At 52.5% G+C, this 16722-nt stretch overlaps 9 protein-coding genes across 9 annotated transcripts; 4 read left to right on the plus strand and 5 right to left on the minus strand.

Annotated features, from left to right (window-relative positions):
* Nucleotides 1-112: 112 nt before the first annotated feature.
* Nucleotides 113-1069, minus strand: RHO25_002346 (uncharacterized protein; the record flags this gene model as incomplete). The annotated part of the gene is made up of 1 exon (XM_023594803.1): nt 113-1069. One exon carries the CDS (start codon nt 1067-1069, stop codon nt 113-115), a length of 957 nt encoding a protein of 318 aa, XP_023459750.1.
* Nucleotides 1070-1600: 531 nt separating this feature from the next.
* On the plus strand, nt 1601-3502 carry RHO25_002347 (uncharacterized protein; the record flags this gene model as incomplete). The annotated part of the gene is made up of 1 exon (XM_023594802.2): nt 1601-3502. One exon carries the CDS (start codon nt 1601-1603, stop codon nt 3500-3502), a length of 1902 nt encoding a protein of 633 aa, XP_023459751.1.
* Nucleotides 3503-3528: 26 nt separating this feature from the next.
* Nucleotides 3529-4365, minus strand: RHO25_002348 (uncharacterized protein; the record flags this gene model as incomplete). Its single annotated transcript, XM_065602233.1, has 1 exon — nt 3529-4365. One exon carries the CDS (start codon nt 4363-4365, stop codon nt 3529-3531), a length of 837 nt encoding a protein of 278 aa, XP_065458305.1.
* A 1434-nt stretch (nt 4366-5799) lies between these two features.
* Nucleotides 5800-6810, plus strand: RHO25_002349 (uncharacterized protein; the record flags this gene model as incomplete). Its single annotated transcript, XM_023594801.1, has 1 exon — nt 5800-6810. The coding sequence occupies one exon, from the start codon at nt 5800-5802 to the stop codon at nt 6808-6810; it is 1011 nt and encodes a 336-aa protein (XP_023459752.1).
* Nucleotides 6811-7168: 358 nt separating this feature from the next.
* Nucleotides 7169-7957, minus strand: RHO25_002350 (uncharacterized protein; the record flags this gene model as incomplete). The annotated part of the gene is made up of 1 exon (XM_023594800.2): nt 7169-7957. One exon carries the CDS (start codon nt 7955-7957, stop codon nt 7169-7171), a length of 789 nt encoding a protein of 262 aa, XP_023459753.2.
* Nucleotides 7958-9001: 1044 nt separating this feature from the next.
* Nucleotides 9002-9967, minus strand: RHO25_002351 (uncharacterized protein; the record flags this gene model as incomplete). The annotated part of the gene is made up of 2 exons (XM_023594799.2): nt 9002-9605; nt 9657-9967. The coding sequence occupies 2 exons, from the start codon at nt 9965-9967 to the stop codon at nt 9002-9004; spliced, it is 915 nt and encodes a 304-aa protein (XP_023458639.1).
* Nucleotides 9968-11602: 1635 nt separating this feature from the next.
* On the plus strand, nt 11603-13468 carry RHO25_002352 (uncharacterized protein; the record flags this gene model as incomplete). The annotated part of the gene is made up of 1 exon (XM_023594798.1): nt 11603-13468. The coding sequence occupies one exon, from the start codon at nt 11603-11605 to the stop codon at nt 13466-13468; it is 1866 nt and encodes a 621-aa protein (XP_023458638.1).
* Nucleotides 13469-13646: 178 nt separating this feature from the next.
* On the minus strand, nt 13647-14403 carry RHO25_002353 (uncharacterized protein; the record flags this gene model as incomplete). Its single annotated transcript, XM_023594797.2, has 2 exons — nt 13647-14178; nt 14228-14403. The coding sequence occupies 2 exons, from the start codon at nt 14401-14403 to the stop codon at nt 13647-13649; spliced, it is 708 nt and encodes a 235-aa protein (XP_023458643.1).
* Nucleotides 14404-15163: 760 nt separating this feature from the next.
* RHO25_002354 (uncharacterized protein) lies at nt 15164-15994 on the plus strand (the record flags this gene model as incomplete). Its single annotated transcript, XM_065602234.1, has 2 exons — nt 15164-15790; nt 15902-15994. 2 exons carry the CDS (start codon nt 15164-15166, stop codon nt 15992-15994), a joined length of 720 nt encoding a protein of 239 aa, XP_065458306.1.
* Nucleotides 15995-16722: the final 728 nt, after the last annotated feature.

The raw sequence follows: 16722 nt of genomic DNA on the forward strand, positions 1-16722 counted from the left end.
ACCGAGTGGGTGACCAAAGCAGCGCAGCGGAAGTAAATCATGCTCAGGACATTTCAATACCGAAGCTTTGCTACTGATGTCGGCCAAAACTTACAACTGAGGTCAAAGCATATCATGTCTCAGCCGACTCGCCGTTGCCCAGCTTCCCAGCCGCTGAGGCTTCTTTTGGAATGACCTTTAGAGAAAAGTCGACATGCTTGACGCCCTGATGAATGCTCGAAGAGCTGATGATGTCGATGTCGTCGCAGACGTAGTCCGCCACATTCTCCTCAGTCAGTCCTCCAGAGACTTCCACCAGAGCGCGCGCATTGACGCCTCTGCCCCATTTGTCCTTGAGGTTCTTTGATGCCACGCGTACACCTTCCGGCGTGAAATTGTCAAGCATGACCACATCCGCGCCCGCCTCAATCGCCGTATTTGCTTCCTCTTCAGATTGGCATTCGACCTCTACTTTAACAGCAAAGCCACCCGCCGCCTTCGCAGCCGCCACTGCTGTCGGTATTGAGCCTCCGCATGCCCAGATGTGGTTGTCCTTCAGCATAGTCATGGTGCTGAGATCGTGTCTGTGCTGGTCGCATCCTCCCACTAGCATGCCATATTTCTCCACCAATCTGAAGCCCGGCGTGGTCTTGCGCGTGCCCGCCAGGATGTTCTTGTATCCAGCTTTCCGAAGAAGTTGCAGCAGCGAGTGTGACTTTGATGCCACGCCTGAGCATCTTGAGAGCAAGTTCAATGCTACACGCTCGCCCAGCAAGACGCAACGTACTGGACCTCTGACAGTTGCGACATGCTGTTTCTTCTCCTTGCCTACCTCATCGCCCTCTTTCACAAACCACTCTACTGTGCAGTCGAGCTGCTTGAACACCTCGTCGAAGAATGGCACACCGGCCACGATGCCCGGGCTCTTCGCAAGCAGACGAGCTTCTGCTGGGCCATCGCCAACCACGAAGCCGCCATAATCGAAGCTCGGCGTATCTTCCTCAAGCCAGAGGGCAATGGACTTTCTCCATGACGGCGGCAGCAGGTGAGCGGGGTTGCCGTGAATCGGTGCGCCTTCCGTGATGGGCATGTTGGATGACTGTGAAGCCGAGTTGCTTTGCAGGCTCTGGGAGGAGAACTGGGAAACGAATGGAGCTTGAAATAATTCCTCTCACCTACTGTCTGGCTTTCATGTGAAAGCACGACTCATAAACTCTGTTGTGGCCGCCGATGTCGTCGTTCGGAAGAAGCACTCGGGCCGTGAGTTTGGTAGCCTGAGACATGAAACGTGAAGTAAGAGTGGTACCCTGTAGAGCAAAAGTCGCGGCTTCATTCACCAACCTCTTTCCACGAACGCTGTGGCACTTCTTCTTACGACTTTCGCGTGCAGCGAGCAAAGCACATGCATTGTCGTCGATAAAGATCTGCGAGTAGGGAAGTCAGCTTTGGCTGTGATGTAGAGCACGGAGAACATCGGCCTCGCAGGCGAATGCTATCTGCAGATGAGCTAGGAGGTACTGTAGTTCTGCTGCAGGATTCACTGACAAGCCGGTTTTCTAACTAATTTGAAGGGTGAAGACACTGACTGACAGATTCACAATTGTATACCGCCCAGGCCAGCATGTCTGGCAGGCCGGATGACTCTCCTTCAACCGCCACAAGCTACCACTACTACCCGCTCGACGCTACGATCAATGAAGTGCGCCTACTGAAACTCTCAAGACCATCTCCCGCTGCCACTTGGAGCGACATCTCTCTTTCGCTTGTGACAGTACCTCTGCACGATGCTCCAGCCTTCTCCGCAATCAGCTATGTCTGGGGCGATCAAACCCGCGTCCAGCACAAATTGCTCGATGGGATGAGCGTGCTTCTTCTAGAGACGGCAGTAGAGGCTGTGCAACATATGTTCACTGCATCCTTCCTTGAATCGGAGGATCTAACATGCTTCATCTGGATTGATGCTGTGTGCATCAATCTCAGCGACAGACAGGAGAGAGCACAGCAGGTCCTGCTCATGTCTGATATCTACTCGACGGCAGTACAAGTGCTGGCTTTCCTCGGACTATCGTTTAATGGCCACCAAGAGATCATGACAGGAATTGCGGCTGCAGCAGAGGCGCTTCGACAAGCAGCAGGCTCGCGCGCACAACTTGACAAGCTGCTTGACTACGACACAGCTTTGCCAGTGACAGATTATTTGCGCGACCTACCTAGAGCTTCGCTCGCCGAATTCTATTCTAGCCCCTGGTTCAGAAGACTGTGGATCCTTCAAGAAGCTGCGCTAGCGAAGACAGCACTTGCTTTCTATGGCAAACAAAATATCCCGCTGACGGATGCCATAATGGTGGCGCGTGCGCTGGTCAAAGTAGAGAGACACAGTGGTAGCTTCGAGATCAACAGAGACGCCCTTTCACGAGGCATTAGCCGATGCAAGACGCTCTACAACCTTCGAGTGTGGCATGCTTGCAAACTGAACCTTGCGCACGAAGGTGGATGCCGGAAAGGTCTTTGCTATGATGGACTGCCAATGACATACCTGCTCGAGGTCACGCACAGCCACGCAAATTCCGAAATGCGAGACAAAGTCTATGCGGTCCTTGGACTTGCACACACGTCTGTGAGTCAGGAACTCCAGCCCAACTATGATTTGCCGCTTCAAAGTGTCTACATACAAGCTACGAGGACAGCCTTCTCGCAAGACAAGTCTTACGAAATCATGCGATGGGCGAGAACCTGTGGTAACAGACCTGATAGCTGGTATCGCGACAATAATTGGCCGACTTGGTCGCCGCTTTGGCAAGATGCTTATGACCGATTGAAGAACCCGTCTGGACTGCCTTGGTGGACATTTCGAGCTTCGAGAAATGGCGCGCCCAAATTTCTCGAAACAGACCTCACTGATCCGATACTCCGCTGTCAAGGCGTCTTCCTGGATGTCGTAGATCAAGTGTCTGAGCTCTTACTAAACGGGACGGCCGAGGAGGACGGCGACCTCGCCATCAAAAAGCTTGCAATTGCTATACAGTATGCGTTGCCACGCGCAAGGACAGCATTGGGCGTTCACTCAGGACAAACGCCTCTCATGGCTCTCGCGGCAACTCTTGCTGCGGGAGCACTGCAAACCAGCAACGAAAGCCGTCTTCTGGTCGAGGCAGAAGATGATCTAGCCGGCACAGCAAATCGACTTGCCGAGATGACCAGCGTCAGCTTGACTCGGAACGCCGAAGGCACTGGCGCTGGTCAGAGCGTGAAATATTTGTACCACTTCAAGTTTCACAGTTGTTTTCGCAAGATCTTCTTCACTAGAGCAGGCTATATGGGGCTTGGGTCGCAGCATCTACAGATCGGTGACTTGCTCTTCTTGCCGCTCGGCAATAGTGTCCCATGGATACTAAGAGAGGAGGGCGATCATTACCTCTTCATAGGCGTTTGCTACGTGCATGGCATAATGCAAGGCGAATTGGCCGACGAAATGAGTCAACAGAATTCCAAACATCAACCTCAGTGGGTCAATATACATTGAACGGTGGCGCTCGCAGTCCGTTCATGCTATCTCAAAACTTGCAGCTTCGCTTCCATTTCGAACGGCCGATACAAGGTTTTCTTCTGCCACCAACTCAGCTTTTCCGAATCGTTGCAGTACTGATTACTTTGCACCAAGACGGCGCCGACTAGGAATTTCGCATTCCAATGCGTATGGCCAAAGATCCAGTCTGTGACCTGCTCAGTCCCTTTCCAGCTCGCCATTTGCTCGAGAGCATTACTGTAGAAGCATTGACTGACATCACTGTTCGTATGAGCAGGATGCGAAGTCTTCTCGAAGGCCGGTGCGTAATGCGTGACAACGATGACTCTCCGGTTTCTCGATTCCTCTGACATTTCGGCGAGGGTGGTCTGGAGCCATTCCACATCGTATTCATGTTCAGCATTGTGATCTCGAACTCTCCAGTCCTTGATACAATTGAAGTCGTTGGTCAGTCTGGTGTAGTCTGGGGCGATATAGGAGTGGAGTGTGCAGCCCAAGATCGTTGTGCTCGAGCTGGGAATGTCGAATCTTGTCCGATTGAGAAAATGTAGCTTGCCGCCCATGACCTCGTCTTCGACAAGATTCTGTGCTATGGCAAGACCTTCTTCGCGGCTGCTACCATAAAACTCGTGGTTGCCAGCGATGAGCAAGACTTTGTCAAATTGAGAGCATTGTTTGGCAAGAAAAGCTCGATACAGTGCTTCATCGCAGAAACGTCCAACGTCGCCTGCGAAAAGGAGAATCGGCGCGGCTTTGGTGATCTCAAAGTCGTACTTCACGCGTTCGAGGTGGAGGTCTGACATGAATTGCACGGTCGGCGCCGCATCTTGCGAGTGCGGTTTGCGGCTTCGCGCGAGCATTGTGTTTTGTGCCCAGGGCTACAGGTACTGCTTCGAGACGCTTCTTAATTATAGCGGCCTATATGTGTCAGAATGCAAGACACGCTTCAGCTGAAGTTGTGAGGTTGGGATAACATAATTCTAGATCAGCCACAGCCACAAGCGCGAAGCACAAGACCCTGTTTCTCGCATTCATCGGGGCTTGGGGCTGAGCTGGTATACATGCTAGCAGTTCTGCCCAGGCCGGTCCGTAGACACAAGTTCGAAGACAACTTTGTGCTTATCATGCGTTTGATGTTGTTGGAAAGACGCGGTGGACGCGTTCAGCTTCCAAGAGCGAGGGCTTGGCGTAAGTGATTGCGCTAAACCGCGTCGGGCCGCAGCTTCCAAGTGAAGCTCAGAGCGACACTCCTGATCCCACAGCCCCTCATCCCGTCAAGCCTATGTCCTGCGTGCGCAGAACGGCATATCCAGGCCTCCAGCGTCCGAGAAGAATTTCATCCGATCTTGCTTCGCGAAGCGGCCATCTACCGGAGCCCTCTCGTTGCCATGTCTGCGATTTTTCCGATCTGCATGTAAATGCGAGAGAGACTTTCCAGAATGGCTGTGCTGGCAAGAGATGTCTGCAGATCTCAAGATGAGGTGGGCAAGAGATGGATACGAGATGGCATAGCATCGAGCATGATGCGTGGAAGCCTTCGGGCATGGCCACGAGTTCGGCCTCCACAGGCAAGAAAGTGGATTGGGTTCATCTAGTGCAACGATGGGCATCTCTGACAGATTGCTTCAAAAGATTGTACTCGAGGTTGATATCTGACAGCACCCAGGCGTCCAGCCGTGCGGAGAGGAGTGCGCAGTGGAAGCGCAGAGTCGGCTCACGGTGAGAATTGCAAATTCCATGCACTTCCCTGCCGCGCTCCACCGAGGCTCAGCCATGTTATGGGACACCACAGTCTTTTCTCTCAAAAATTTTCAACTTCAGTTGTAGCAACGCGGGCGCCTGCGAGGGCTCAGAGCTCGCGAAGCGTGCAGAGTCTCATGCAAAGGCTCTTGCCAAGACCTTCACTTAAGGACCATCTTCGCCCACCACAGGCGCACCACAATAATCACCCCCAGCCTCTCCGACAATCTCAAGAATGCCATTACTGGCGCGTCGTCACTCTCAATACCCTCCAACATCCTCTATTGCGCGAGAGCTGGCGGGCACGACAATTACTTCGCACAATAGGATCCTCACTTGCACAAGCACAATACGGCTATTGTCACATGAAACTTCACATTGTCCTTAAGTTAATCAATAGTGAAGGTTCTTCCTATTGTGAATGAGAACCATAAGAGGGCCAACTTTCTCTTCCATTTCTTCTCTTCTTTGCTAACATTGACGATCACGTACTGCCCCTTCACACCACTTTTGAGACCTTGCTTCCACTTTCTCACACCCATACCAGCCATCCAATGGAGCCCTCCACCAACATCGTCTCCAGCACCACGGCAGAGCAGGCCTCGCCAGCGGAGGTGGTCCGCGACCCCTTCACCATCTACATACAGAGCTACCTGACTCGCCAAGGTCTCGACGAGACCTTCATTCACGAAAATATCTCCTCCCAGGTCATTCTGGACAGCTTCCGCGACATCCAGGATACCGACGTCCCGCCAGCGCCATCTGGCCCTCGCAACGCCATGCAGAGACAGTCAGACCATGTGTGTACTGGCCACCTGCAGAGATATCTCATTGACAATGGCTTCAAGCCGAATTTCGCGCGCCAGGTCACCGGCGTTCACATATACAACAGCGTGATCTCGGCGATGCCAGAAGACCTTCTCCCAAAAACACCTTCCGTCAAAGGCACCAAGAAGCCAGACACTCCAAACGCTCCGTCGAAAGCTTCACGGAAGGACAGTGTTCTCGCCGAAAAATCCACCTCCGAGAGCGACGACGACAGCGAGGACGACATGCCGCTCAGCCGCAGGCGCGCAAACCGCAACAAATACATCAACGAGGTCCGTTCTGGCCGCATCAGCAAGCACGTCAAGCCAAAGAAACTCGACTTTTCCAAGAAATACCACAAGATCCAGACCGCCTGCCTCGCCGACATCGAGCTTTCCGAAGACAGCACCTTCAACTCCCACATCTCATCCAAGGCCTACGACCAGTTTCTCGCCACTTCCGCCGCCTTTCTCGCAACTCGCTTCGCCGCTGTCAGCGTCACACTTGCTCATGCAGGCCAGAGCGAGAAGGCAGAAGCTTTTGGTCAGTTCGGCATGGATCTGGTTGGTCCAGCTTTCTACAATGCGTACGTGGCGTATCATGAGCAATGCGAAGACGAAGACGACGACACGATGCTCTATTCCAGAATGGCGCTGATTGACTGCCTTGACGAGATTCACAACAGATGGAGCGTTGGCGTGTCTTCTACTTTCAAGCATCTGATCGTCGATCACGACATGTGGTGGAGGCAGAAGTAGATGGCGCTTTGGTGATGAGAGATACAGACACGACGATATGACATGAGAGGTTTTGACTGAGCGAGGCGTTGTGGTACAGCACCGGGCATTGATTTTTCGGCATTACAGAAAGTTCTGTGCCAACGAGCACGAGATCGATATCACGACCTTCACATTGAGACATTAACAAGTTGTGCATTGATAGAGCACACCAATTCAAAAGCCTTCTTCCTATTCTACTGTGTCTCAGCTCTCCAGAAATCTCACTTGCATCTTCAAATTACGAGGTCTGTCACCTCTCAGCGTCCTGCGCCAACGAAACGCTCACAAAATGCTTCATCCCCAAATAAAACATTAAATCCATACCTCCCCATCATTCTCAGACCTTCTCACCTTTCCCCTTCGCAGCCATACAACTCCTCTTCCCCACAGACCACCACAACTGCACATCATCCCTCCACTTCATCACAACCGGCCGACTAGCCACAGCAAAAACACTCGCCTGCTCTTCCTTCAACTTATCCTCATGCCCCGAACAACACATCTGACGATATCCCGCCGCCAACTGCGCTTCCAATTCATTCCCCTCCAACATCGTATCCGCTGCAGCACCCAAAATCCTACTCAACCCGAGCAAATAAGTGTCAATCACATACGGCTTGAAAGTCCAGGTCTCGCACTGCTGCGTGGTAATGTTCGCTGTTGTATCGGCGTAAACGCATCGGAAACGAGCATAGTGTGTGCTGGGCATGTCGACGGGAGAAGTCATGGGTACGCCGAGTTCGGCGTTGCGAGATCGGAGGGAGATGGAGATGGGAAGGCGAGAGAGAAGGTCTTTGTAGGCATTTCGGAAAATTGGAGAGAATTGTTTGAGGTGGAAGAGAGCTTCTATATGGCGTTGAGGGAAAGTCGAGGTACGATGTTGTTGTTGCTGTCCTTTGCTAGCGGCATCGAATTCTTGTCTGGTTTTGGCGAACGCTGCGGAGAGTTCTTCTTGGATGAATTTGATTTCTTGGTCGATTTGGTAGAAGATGTCTTCGGGCTCGGAGCGGGGAGGTTGATGTTCTTCTTCCGAGGAAGTACGATATCCGGCTGGGCCTGGGAGAGGTCTTGTCGAGAGGGTTGGAGCTGGAGCTGGAGGTTGATGAGCGGCTCCGCCAGCTCCCATGTGGGATGCCATGCAGGTGAAGCTGGGGATCGAGACGATAAGGGACATGGAAGAACGAACAGGCGAGAAAGTACACCTACACCTACCTCATCAAGAAGAGCAAGGTTTCGGAAAAGCTGGGTCAGAACAAAAGGTGTCTGCCTTCGGTGTAACTGAGAGGCTTAGTGGGTGGCAGTGTGCATCCTGCAGCAGTCGTGCGACCTCTTACGAGTGATGCGCAGCATGCTGTTGGAAGGTTCTACCTCCGTACAGAACCAGCTGCGGTCCTGCGCGAAAGTGTGGACCCGCAGTTCCCAGAGCACCCTGGTCGAAACGCAGGACCGGGTGGTCTAGGCCCATGGACCAAGCGCTTCGTCCAGCAGTCCGCGGGCTCGTATTCGTTCGTTTCGGTGCAGTGTATACGCAGCCCGACCTTCTGCCTGCATGTTCATGCGTGTGATCCTTCGACCGTGAGCTGGGTTCTGCATGAACAGCAGCTTTTTGGGTCCCACAGGTGAGTAGGAAGTAGGTTCTGCAGCAAACATCCAATTGCGCGGACGGATGATTGCCCGGATCCGCCTATATCTCCTGTATTTACAGCAAACACTAGTCGATTGCGCGAAACGCAGAGGAGTGTGAATTGCACTGTATCACAGCTGCTGATAGGTGGAGCTGTTGTACCACACTGCTCGTGCGGGTCGCTGGCGATCATTGCTGAAGCTTGACATAAGCTGTGAACACCAAGAGCTCATGACCGATGGGACCACGTTGGAGCCCATGTCGTGAGGAAAGCAGTCAGGCGATCTAATCATTGACGGGACCTTCAGTGGTGACACCGTGTTGTATATTAAGACGCATGTTCGCAATTGTTGTCTCTACTAAATCGGGGGTAGCTGAGCCCGAGCTGGTGTATATCATGCTGACATCGACGATTTGGGCTGATTGGGCAGCCTAGCGCGGGTGTCAGTGAGACCAAAGTCGACCGCTCATGCCGAATGGAGTAAGTCAAAGTAGAAATAAATAGCTTTCAAAAAGCATATCTGCCGAGATACGACGCGCCAGCCCTTATTCCTTGGGCTGATCCTCCCACAATACCACACACCTTATCTCAATACTTTCCCTTGGCGGACCTTGGTCATCTGGCAAATTGAACGCACTATGTGGTGCCCTTCTCGCGACTCCTTCAAGCTTGCTGTCGAAGCACTTGATCAACAGCGCTTCGTCTGGTTTCATATCAGATGGCCAGTACCATTTGTGCTCTGGGCTCGCCATGACATGCCAGATCTCGAACTCTCTTTCCTTCTTATCCAAGGAGTCTTCTGCTCGCACCTTCATAGGATAGGGTCGAAGGTCAGCCTCTCGCACAGTCTTGGCATCGCAAACAGCTAGCGGCTGGCGAGTGACGGTCTTCAATGGCTTCCAAAGGTTGATGACTGCCCATCTGCAAGTTTGTGCCTTGGATCGGAAGTAATCTGCCCCTTCAAACTTGAGTTCTGGCAGCATGAGGTCGGCGCCTCTATATGATTGATCAACGTGCACGTGCATTGCCGGAGTACCGTTCGACTTCCAAACCTCATCGTCTGGAACATCAGCTGGTATGTGTTCAGCTGCTGGCGTTGGTTCTCGTCGAATAACGTGATGCAAGGCGTAGACGTTGGAAGCACCTGTACTGTCAATTGCTCAGTATCTGCCTGTGGAATTGCCAATGACAAGGGCTTACGTTTTCTTAATCAATTCTTCGGCTTCTTTGAGTATGACTTCCTTGACAGTGTCTTCGTTCTCGAAGGACTCGTGCTTCTGGCCCACTGGACCGGGGTAGTTCAGAAACTGAAAGCCATGCTCATCAATAGTGAAGTGATTATCGGTGCTGCGCAAGTCTGTGACCTGAACAACCTGCGGAGTGTTCTTCATGCGCTTCGAGCCGACAGTATTAATATACAGAATCTTTGTCTTTTCTCCTGGTGCCGGTTCGTAGTGGTAATTCATAACAGTTTCGATCGAGCCCTCCGCAGGGGCGGTAGCGTGAGGCATGACTGCGGTCAAGTGGAGGTCGAAAATTGAGCTGTATGTCTTGAACGTGTCAAGTTGTGTCAAGTGACGACTTTTGTATGTTGGTCTGATGCCGTGCGCCCTAAAAGCTAAAACGCTTTGTTCAGTGACCACGTTCCGATAAAGTTAGAAGCTTGCCATATCCCGGTTGTGAAGCTGGGGTAAGTCCCAGCGATGCGACTTGCTTTGTGTGCGATGTGTCACAACTGATTCGTCCTTCGACGTTTAGGTCCCCCAAGGTTCAACTTTGTTGTCTAGTTGCACTGCAATGACTAGGTCGCTATCGGCTGCTACCTCTGCCGTCTATGCAGTGGCATCGTCGTTCGGCTGCTGACACTGCCGCCTACGCTGGCAAACGCGATTCGGTCTTGACGTCCCACCGCACTTTTGAGGTCATAGACTCCCTGTCTCACTTCGTATAGCTCTTGTATATACGACAATCCTTGCTGTGTGTGCCCGGATTATTAATCACTATTGTGCTCGCATGCTGGCGGAGCATGTCTTTGTAAGCGCTGGCAGTGGTAGAATTTGGATGCCAGCAGCATATTGCTAGGTAGGCGCATGGCTCGGCGTCGTCGAGAATTCCAACACGGCCGCGCGACAAGAACGACCTTACAAAGAAGGCCACAAGTATCCAGGTTCGCGTGGCATGGGGGCACACAAGATGGGTGTCACTCTGGTAGCCATGAGTGAAAACTCATTGTGCTTTCCTTCTGACTCTCGTTGTTGGATGCCCTTGCGACTGGGCCAGCCTAGCGGTGTGTCTACGCATCGTCCTTGCCGAAATGTCTCTGGTTGTGGGGAGATGACAGGCTCAGCATTAGAATGCCAGCCTCTGGTTTTCACGTCGTGCATCTGTACGCTAGACCAGTGTTCCTGTCCCCGATGGTGGAAATGTGTATGCTTTGCACCTACCCGATGACATTCACGTTGCTGGTCGCTGTAACCTGGACGAACTCGCCCGTAAGAGTGCACTAGATGACTGGTGATTAGCATCCGGCGGACTCCAAGTGTATGCAATGAACGACGATAGCCATCCTAAGAGGAGTGGGCACGGTGCTAAAGGCGAATTTGGTTCACGTGGTATATCCGGCTGCCGCGCTGTCCGTCCTTACTCCGCAGTCTGGTCACGACACGCGTTCCGCAGTGCTGATCACTTCGTGATACTCGCCATGCCATCGTCAAGGGCTATGGTAAGAGCGTTGAAGCAGCCAAGTTCAGCGACACTGTGCTGTCTGCAATCAGAAGCCGGAGTACGACTGTACCAGATTCGGGCGCCGTTATTGCCATTGACAATCCGATTCTTCCAGTCAGCGGTCTCGGGTCGTCGTTCAAAGCATGTCGTTGAACCACTGATATCGCATACCCACGGCATTACACTATCAAATGGCTCCGATAGGTTTAAGCTGATCACCTGCACTCCAATCACAAGAAGCAAGCCCGACTGACCGACTTCACGCCCTACAAGTACGTTTCACGTGATTTCGGTTGGTCGGCGTCCAGTTGTCAGGTAGTCCGGCAGTCCCACTCACCCTGTTCCGCTGCCCGCTCCCAAAACGTACAAGCTCTGATCACGCCTTCTGTCGTTGCGCTGACTGGCCATGAACAACCACGAAAATGTCGAAATCAGGCCAAATTCGTCTCAAACAACTCATCGGCATCCCGAAAACACTGCTCCACACCCCGAAACCATGTCAGAACCCGATTGGACGGCCTGCTGGCCCTAGAACGCTGTCGACGAATCACGTCAAGCAAATTGCGCCCGGAGAGGCTCGAAAGAGTGGGTCGAGATATACATCGTCCTTGCTGGTAAAGAGGCGGGAGAGGTTTTTGCAGTGGAATGGGGTACGCCAGTCTTCTTACTGGAGAAACGCTTCGCACGCTCGACAGTCTGATGCTGAGGGCGTCCTGGCTGTGTTGTTTGGAGCTTCTGCGGTAGCTGTATTGGCCGCTCCAGTGGTTTCATGGGTCCAAGACAATATCGTCGAAGTTCCTGAGGACGAGGATACCGATGTGAAGGTCATTGTTGATGAAGAGGCGGACTCCACAACGTTTCGTTTGTCAGAAGTGGTCAAGCATGATCGATCATCTTCGAGCAAATGGGTCATCCATGGTACGTCTGTATACGACATTACCTCGTTCGTTGAGGCACATCCAGGCGGAGAGGTCATTCTTCGCGCTTGCGGTGGCTCAATCGATCCTTACTGGAAGCTGTTCAGCATTCACAACAAGCCAGAAGTGAAGCGGATTCTCGACGACTATTACATTGGTGAGCTGGACCAAAGGGATCTGGACAGTCAAGGCAAGATCAATTGGTCTGGCACTGAGGGCGCTTGTATCGACGATCCATTCAAGGATGACCCAGAGCGCGATCCAGAGCTGATCGTGCGAACACCCAAACCCTGCAATGCAGAGACTCCTGGCAGGCTTCTTGGCGACTTCATCACTCCTTTGCGACTCTTCTTTGTGAGGCATCATCTCTGGGTGCCGAAAATCGATGCCAGTGAGCATGAGCTGAAAATCGAGCTGTCCGACGGCGAAGAGGTGTCGTACACTCTCGATGACCTCAAATCAAAATTCCGAGTGCACACGATTACAGCAACTCTGCAGTGCGCAGGAAATCGCCGAGCGCACATGAACGAATCTCAGCACGGCAAGACTTCTGGTCTTCAGTGGGACATTGGTGCCATTGGTACTGCAGAATTCACAGGCGTTCGTCTCCGCGACGTCTTGATCGACGCTGGTTACGATGTGGACAAAGCCTGTGCGACGTGTCCGAATGACCCAGACGCGGACCAGCATATCCACTTTTGCGCACCCTCTGACACATACGAACAAAGCATACCCCTTCAGACAGCATTAAATCCTGCCTCGGACGTCCTGTTGGCCTGGAAGATGAATGGTGAAGAAATGCCCCGCGATCATGGGGGGCCTTTGAGAGCAATTGTGCCGGGAAGCGTTGCGACGCGCAGCGTGAAGTGGCTCGGGAAAGTTCGCCTGAGCTGTGAAGAGTCTCAATCCAATTGGCATGCTCGAGATTATAAGTGTTTCGGGCCAAACGTGCGAGCTTCTGATCTCAAGGCGGAGGACTGGGAGGCCGCACAAAGCATCCAAGAAATGCCCGTTCAGAGTGCAATCACCGACATCATGAGATGTGACGATGGCAACGTGCCACTACGCGTGAACGGCTTTGCTTTCAGTGGCGGCGGAAGAAAGATAGTCCGTGTTGACGTATCTGCAGACGGTGGTCAAACCTGGAGACAAGCTTGTTTGCGTAAAGACGACGCCAAAGGTACCAGAAGATGGGCTTGGACGCAGTGGACTATCGATTGGCCAAAGGACAAGCTACCACAAGCGAATCCAGTGTTTGTGGTGAAGGCTGTTGACGAGGGCTACAACACTCAGCCGCAGACCTTTGATGCGACGTGGAACTTTCGTGGACTCCTGGGAAATGCCTGGCACAAGGTCCCGGTGGAGTTGTAAATGCAGCTTGTGGAGTGACAGCATAGTCCGTGTAGCCCTTCTCTACAGATGAGAACCCGGGGCTTTGGAAGCAGCGCTTCCAAAAGGCGCTGAGATAGTTTATGATATGACGATAGCCTTAGTCCAGAATGCTGATATTCTCGTAGTCCATTCGATTCATCAATTTGTACGCCGCATCTCAAGACAACCCGAAAGAGCCGTAGAACACACAAAGCGCTTTGCTTGCACCTCTCATGCAATAGTGGGTGACAGGGAGCTTCTCATTCTCCTTGGCATATTTGGCCAGCTGTTGCACATCCGAAGTCCTGGGTAGGTACAGCACGACCTCGTTCGCAATCGAGAAAGCATCCCAGAGAGCTTTCATATTGTAAGGCTCCATGTAAGACAGGTCGAAAACATCCCAGTCCGTATACGAAGGTCCTCCCCATGGAGGGCTGGCGAAGATCACAGCACTCTTTGCAGACGCTTTCAAACGCGCCTTCAGCACGTCGAAAATGTCGCCATGAATCCACCATATCTTCTTCGCAACTCCGTAGATCTCGGCATTGTGCTTTGCGCAGGCGAGTGTCTTCGCATCCCTTTCGACTGCGAAGATCTGGCTCCAGCGTCCGGAGAGGGCAAACGCGATCACATTGCCACCGACTCCAGCAAACGCGTCGATAAGGACTTTCTTCTCCTTGGGCGCGGTTGCCACATGCTCAGCAATCTTTCTGTACTTTCGTCAGTTGTGGTCTCGTAGCAAATGAAGAGATGTGCTACTTTGCAATTGGCTCGGGTGTCACACCGAACCAGGCATCATCCGTCAACCAGATGCCTTCGTCGTACTTGGAGAAGATCGAATTGCGCTGATGCCAGTATTTCTGCAGTTCTTGGGGTACTTCGTCTGCTGATGTGTATGTTTGTACGCCCTCAGGCGGTTCTGTGGCCGATGACATTGTGCGCCTGATGTTTGCGTGGTGGTGTTTCTGTAGACGCGACTGTGGGAATTTGTCGTCGTCACTTCCGCGCATCGGCGTTTGCGTCCCGCGACTTCCGTGGGTCTCAGTCAACCTCTATCAACCTCCTTCGTTGCCTGCACAACTTCACAGCTGCTGATTGATCCAACAACATCATTTGCCTGTATTGCAAGTGTCCTGCTTAGACTGTTGGCAGTCTATGTGTCGGCGCGTCAACCACGAGTGACTGGCTCCAGAGCCTCAAGCATACAAACACCGCAAATCCCGTGATCACGCGAAGGCGGCAACATCAGCCTCAGTGAGGCTCTTTAGACAACTGGCAGACTATCATCTTCTTACTCCTATCAAAGGGAAACTTGAGTTCGAGACGTCAGAAGGCATGTCAAGTAGCAGGCATCGCCGGCGACATGCCTCAGAGAGCGATCCGCTGGCAGCGGATAAGCGGTGCTGGCCGTGGGTCAACCCAAGAACTGGTAACGAGACTCACTACTATTCCATGCTCTCTCCTGCGGAGCTATCAATACGTCCGAAATGGGAGCCTGTGGTTCAGCGCTCGGCATGGAAGATTGAACAAAATCCACATCTGGAGGAGTCTGCACTTCGTTCCCTCCAGCGTCAAGGGTGTAGGACCCCATTGAAACACTACTACCCAGAACACGAATGCGACATTCCAAGACGCCGCTTGCAGTGCATCCGCGAGATACGCCGCTGGCATCGTGATCGACCACTGGTCCTGATCATGGCCGAGAAGTTGCCAAAGGAGCTCGTGCTGCAGATCCTGGAATATATGGTTCTCGATACCATGAATCATGTGTATCTTCAGGACGAGGCTTCAATAAATGCTGCCGCGCGCAGGCTACTGGGCGAATCCCCGGCGACCGATGTGCTGATGCCTTTGTCCGTACAAGCGATACTCGAACAATCTATACTGCACATTGATGTGGAATTTCAGCGCACAGAATGCGGCAGACTAGCTCTACCTCCTCCTTTTATGCCCGCGCTACCTCACCCGGTTCGTAAAGTGCTTCTGACCCTGGACTTTGAGATTCCTATCGGCCGACAGAAATATCCATCGGTGATCTATACGACCAAAGCGGGGATGCCATCATTACTATCACAGCTTTCGGGTCTGAGGACACTGCACATCCTGCTGAACATCGAATTGACGCGACCACCATGGGACCATAGAGGCTCCGCACTTGATGTAGAGTGTAGAAAAGGCTTCAGCGGCACGACCACATTTCGATGTGCTATCGAGGAGCTGTTGGATGCTGCTCGCATTGAACGATCGGCGCTCGAGATCTTTCTTGAGATCAAGTACATCTACGAAGGCACTTGGCGTGGTTCCTATGAGCCTCCCCCAGAGGTAAGTGTCTCCCACAAAATGGACTGCCCGGATACCACGTTGTTCCAGACCACGCGCGGAGCGTCATCAGATCATTCATGAAGCATGCGTGAAGCTCACAGTATTGTACAGACTTACAATGTTGCGATGGGAGCCATGACCGCTGAAGCAGTCTTGCGAGAAGCCGATACGAAATGGTCTCAATGTCACTTCAGCCAAGGCTAGACCAGATGTACTGTCAAGGCCGGCTTACGCCACCTTCCCATCTATTCGCAAGACCTGAACGTGTACAGCAACCATAGCAGAATCGCGGGCGCACGGGCTTTCCATCACAACGACAGTCTGAAGCGACTTATCGCTTTCGATACTGGCCCTACCATCCTCCGGAACGCCGCTGCCGAGGAACAAAGCTTTGGTCAAGCTCCCACGAATCCCCTCAAGCGTTGAGTCGTGAGCACATGGAAGCTTGACTGCGTAGTCTGATGAGCTTATGCTGCAGCACTGCCGATCCTTTGCTTATGCACGCACGCGGCGTGGTGCACACAGCAGTTTTCATTCCTACTTATCGTTCGTTCAACACAGTGAAGTATGTCGGCGACCACCAGCGACATGGGACTGGCGACGCTCATTCTACATCTGCTCGGCTGTCAGAGTATTCACAAGATATTTGCAGATTCTACATGCGGAGCAGAGAAGAAAATTGTGGTTGGCTGAAAGGCAGCCTCTCGCAAACTTCCATCAGGATGGTGTCAAAATCAGCGCAATCTGTCAAATGATATGCTAGGCAACGATTTGCCATCATGAAGCATAAAGTTCCGCTCTTCATTCAGCTCCTGCGGCTGATTTTTTACTAACCACAAAGCATCGAATCCTTCTCACAAGGCCTCCCGCTGATTATGTCCAGATTCACGGGAAGGTCTCCTCCGCTCGCTGTGCTGAGCAACCAGCTGTGC

The sequence above is a fragment of the Cercospora beticola genome, chromosome 2, assembly GCF_033473495.1.
Source record: "Cercospora beticola chromosome 2, complete sequence".
Lineage (NCBI taxonomy): Eukaryota > Fungi > Ascomycota > Dothideomycetes > Mycosphaerellales > Mycosphaerellaceae > Cercospora > Cercospora beticola.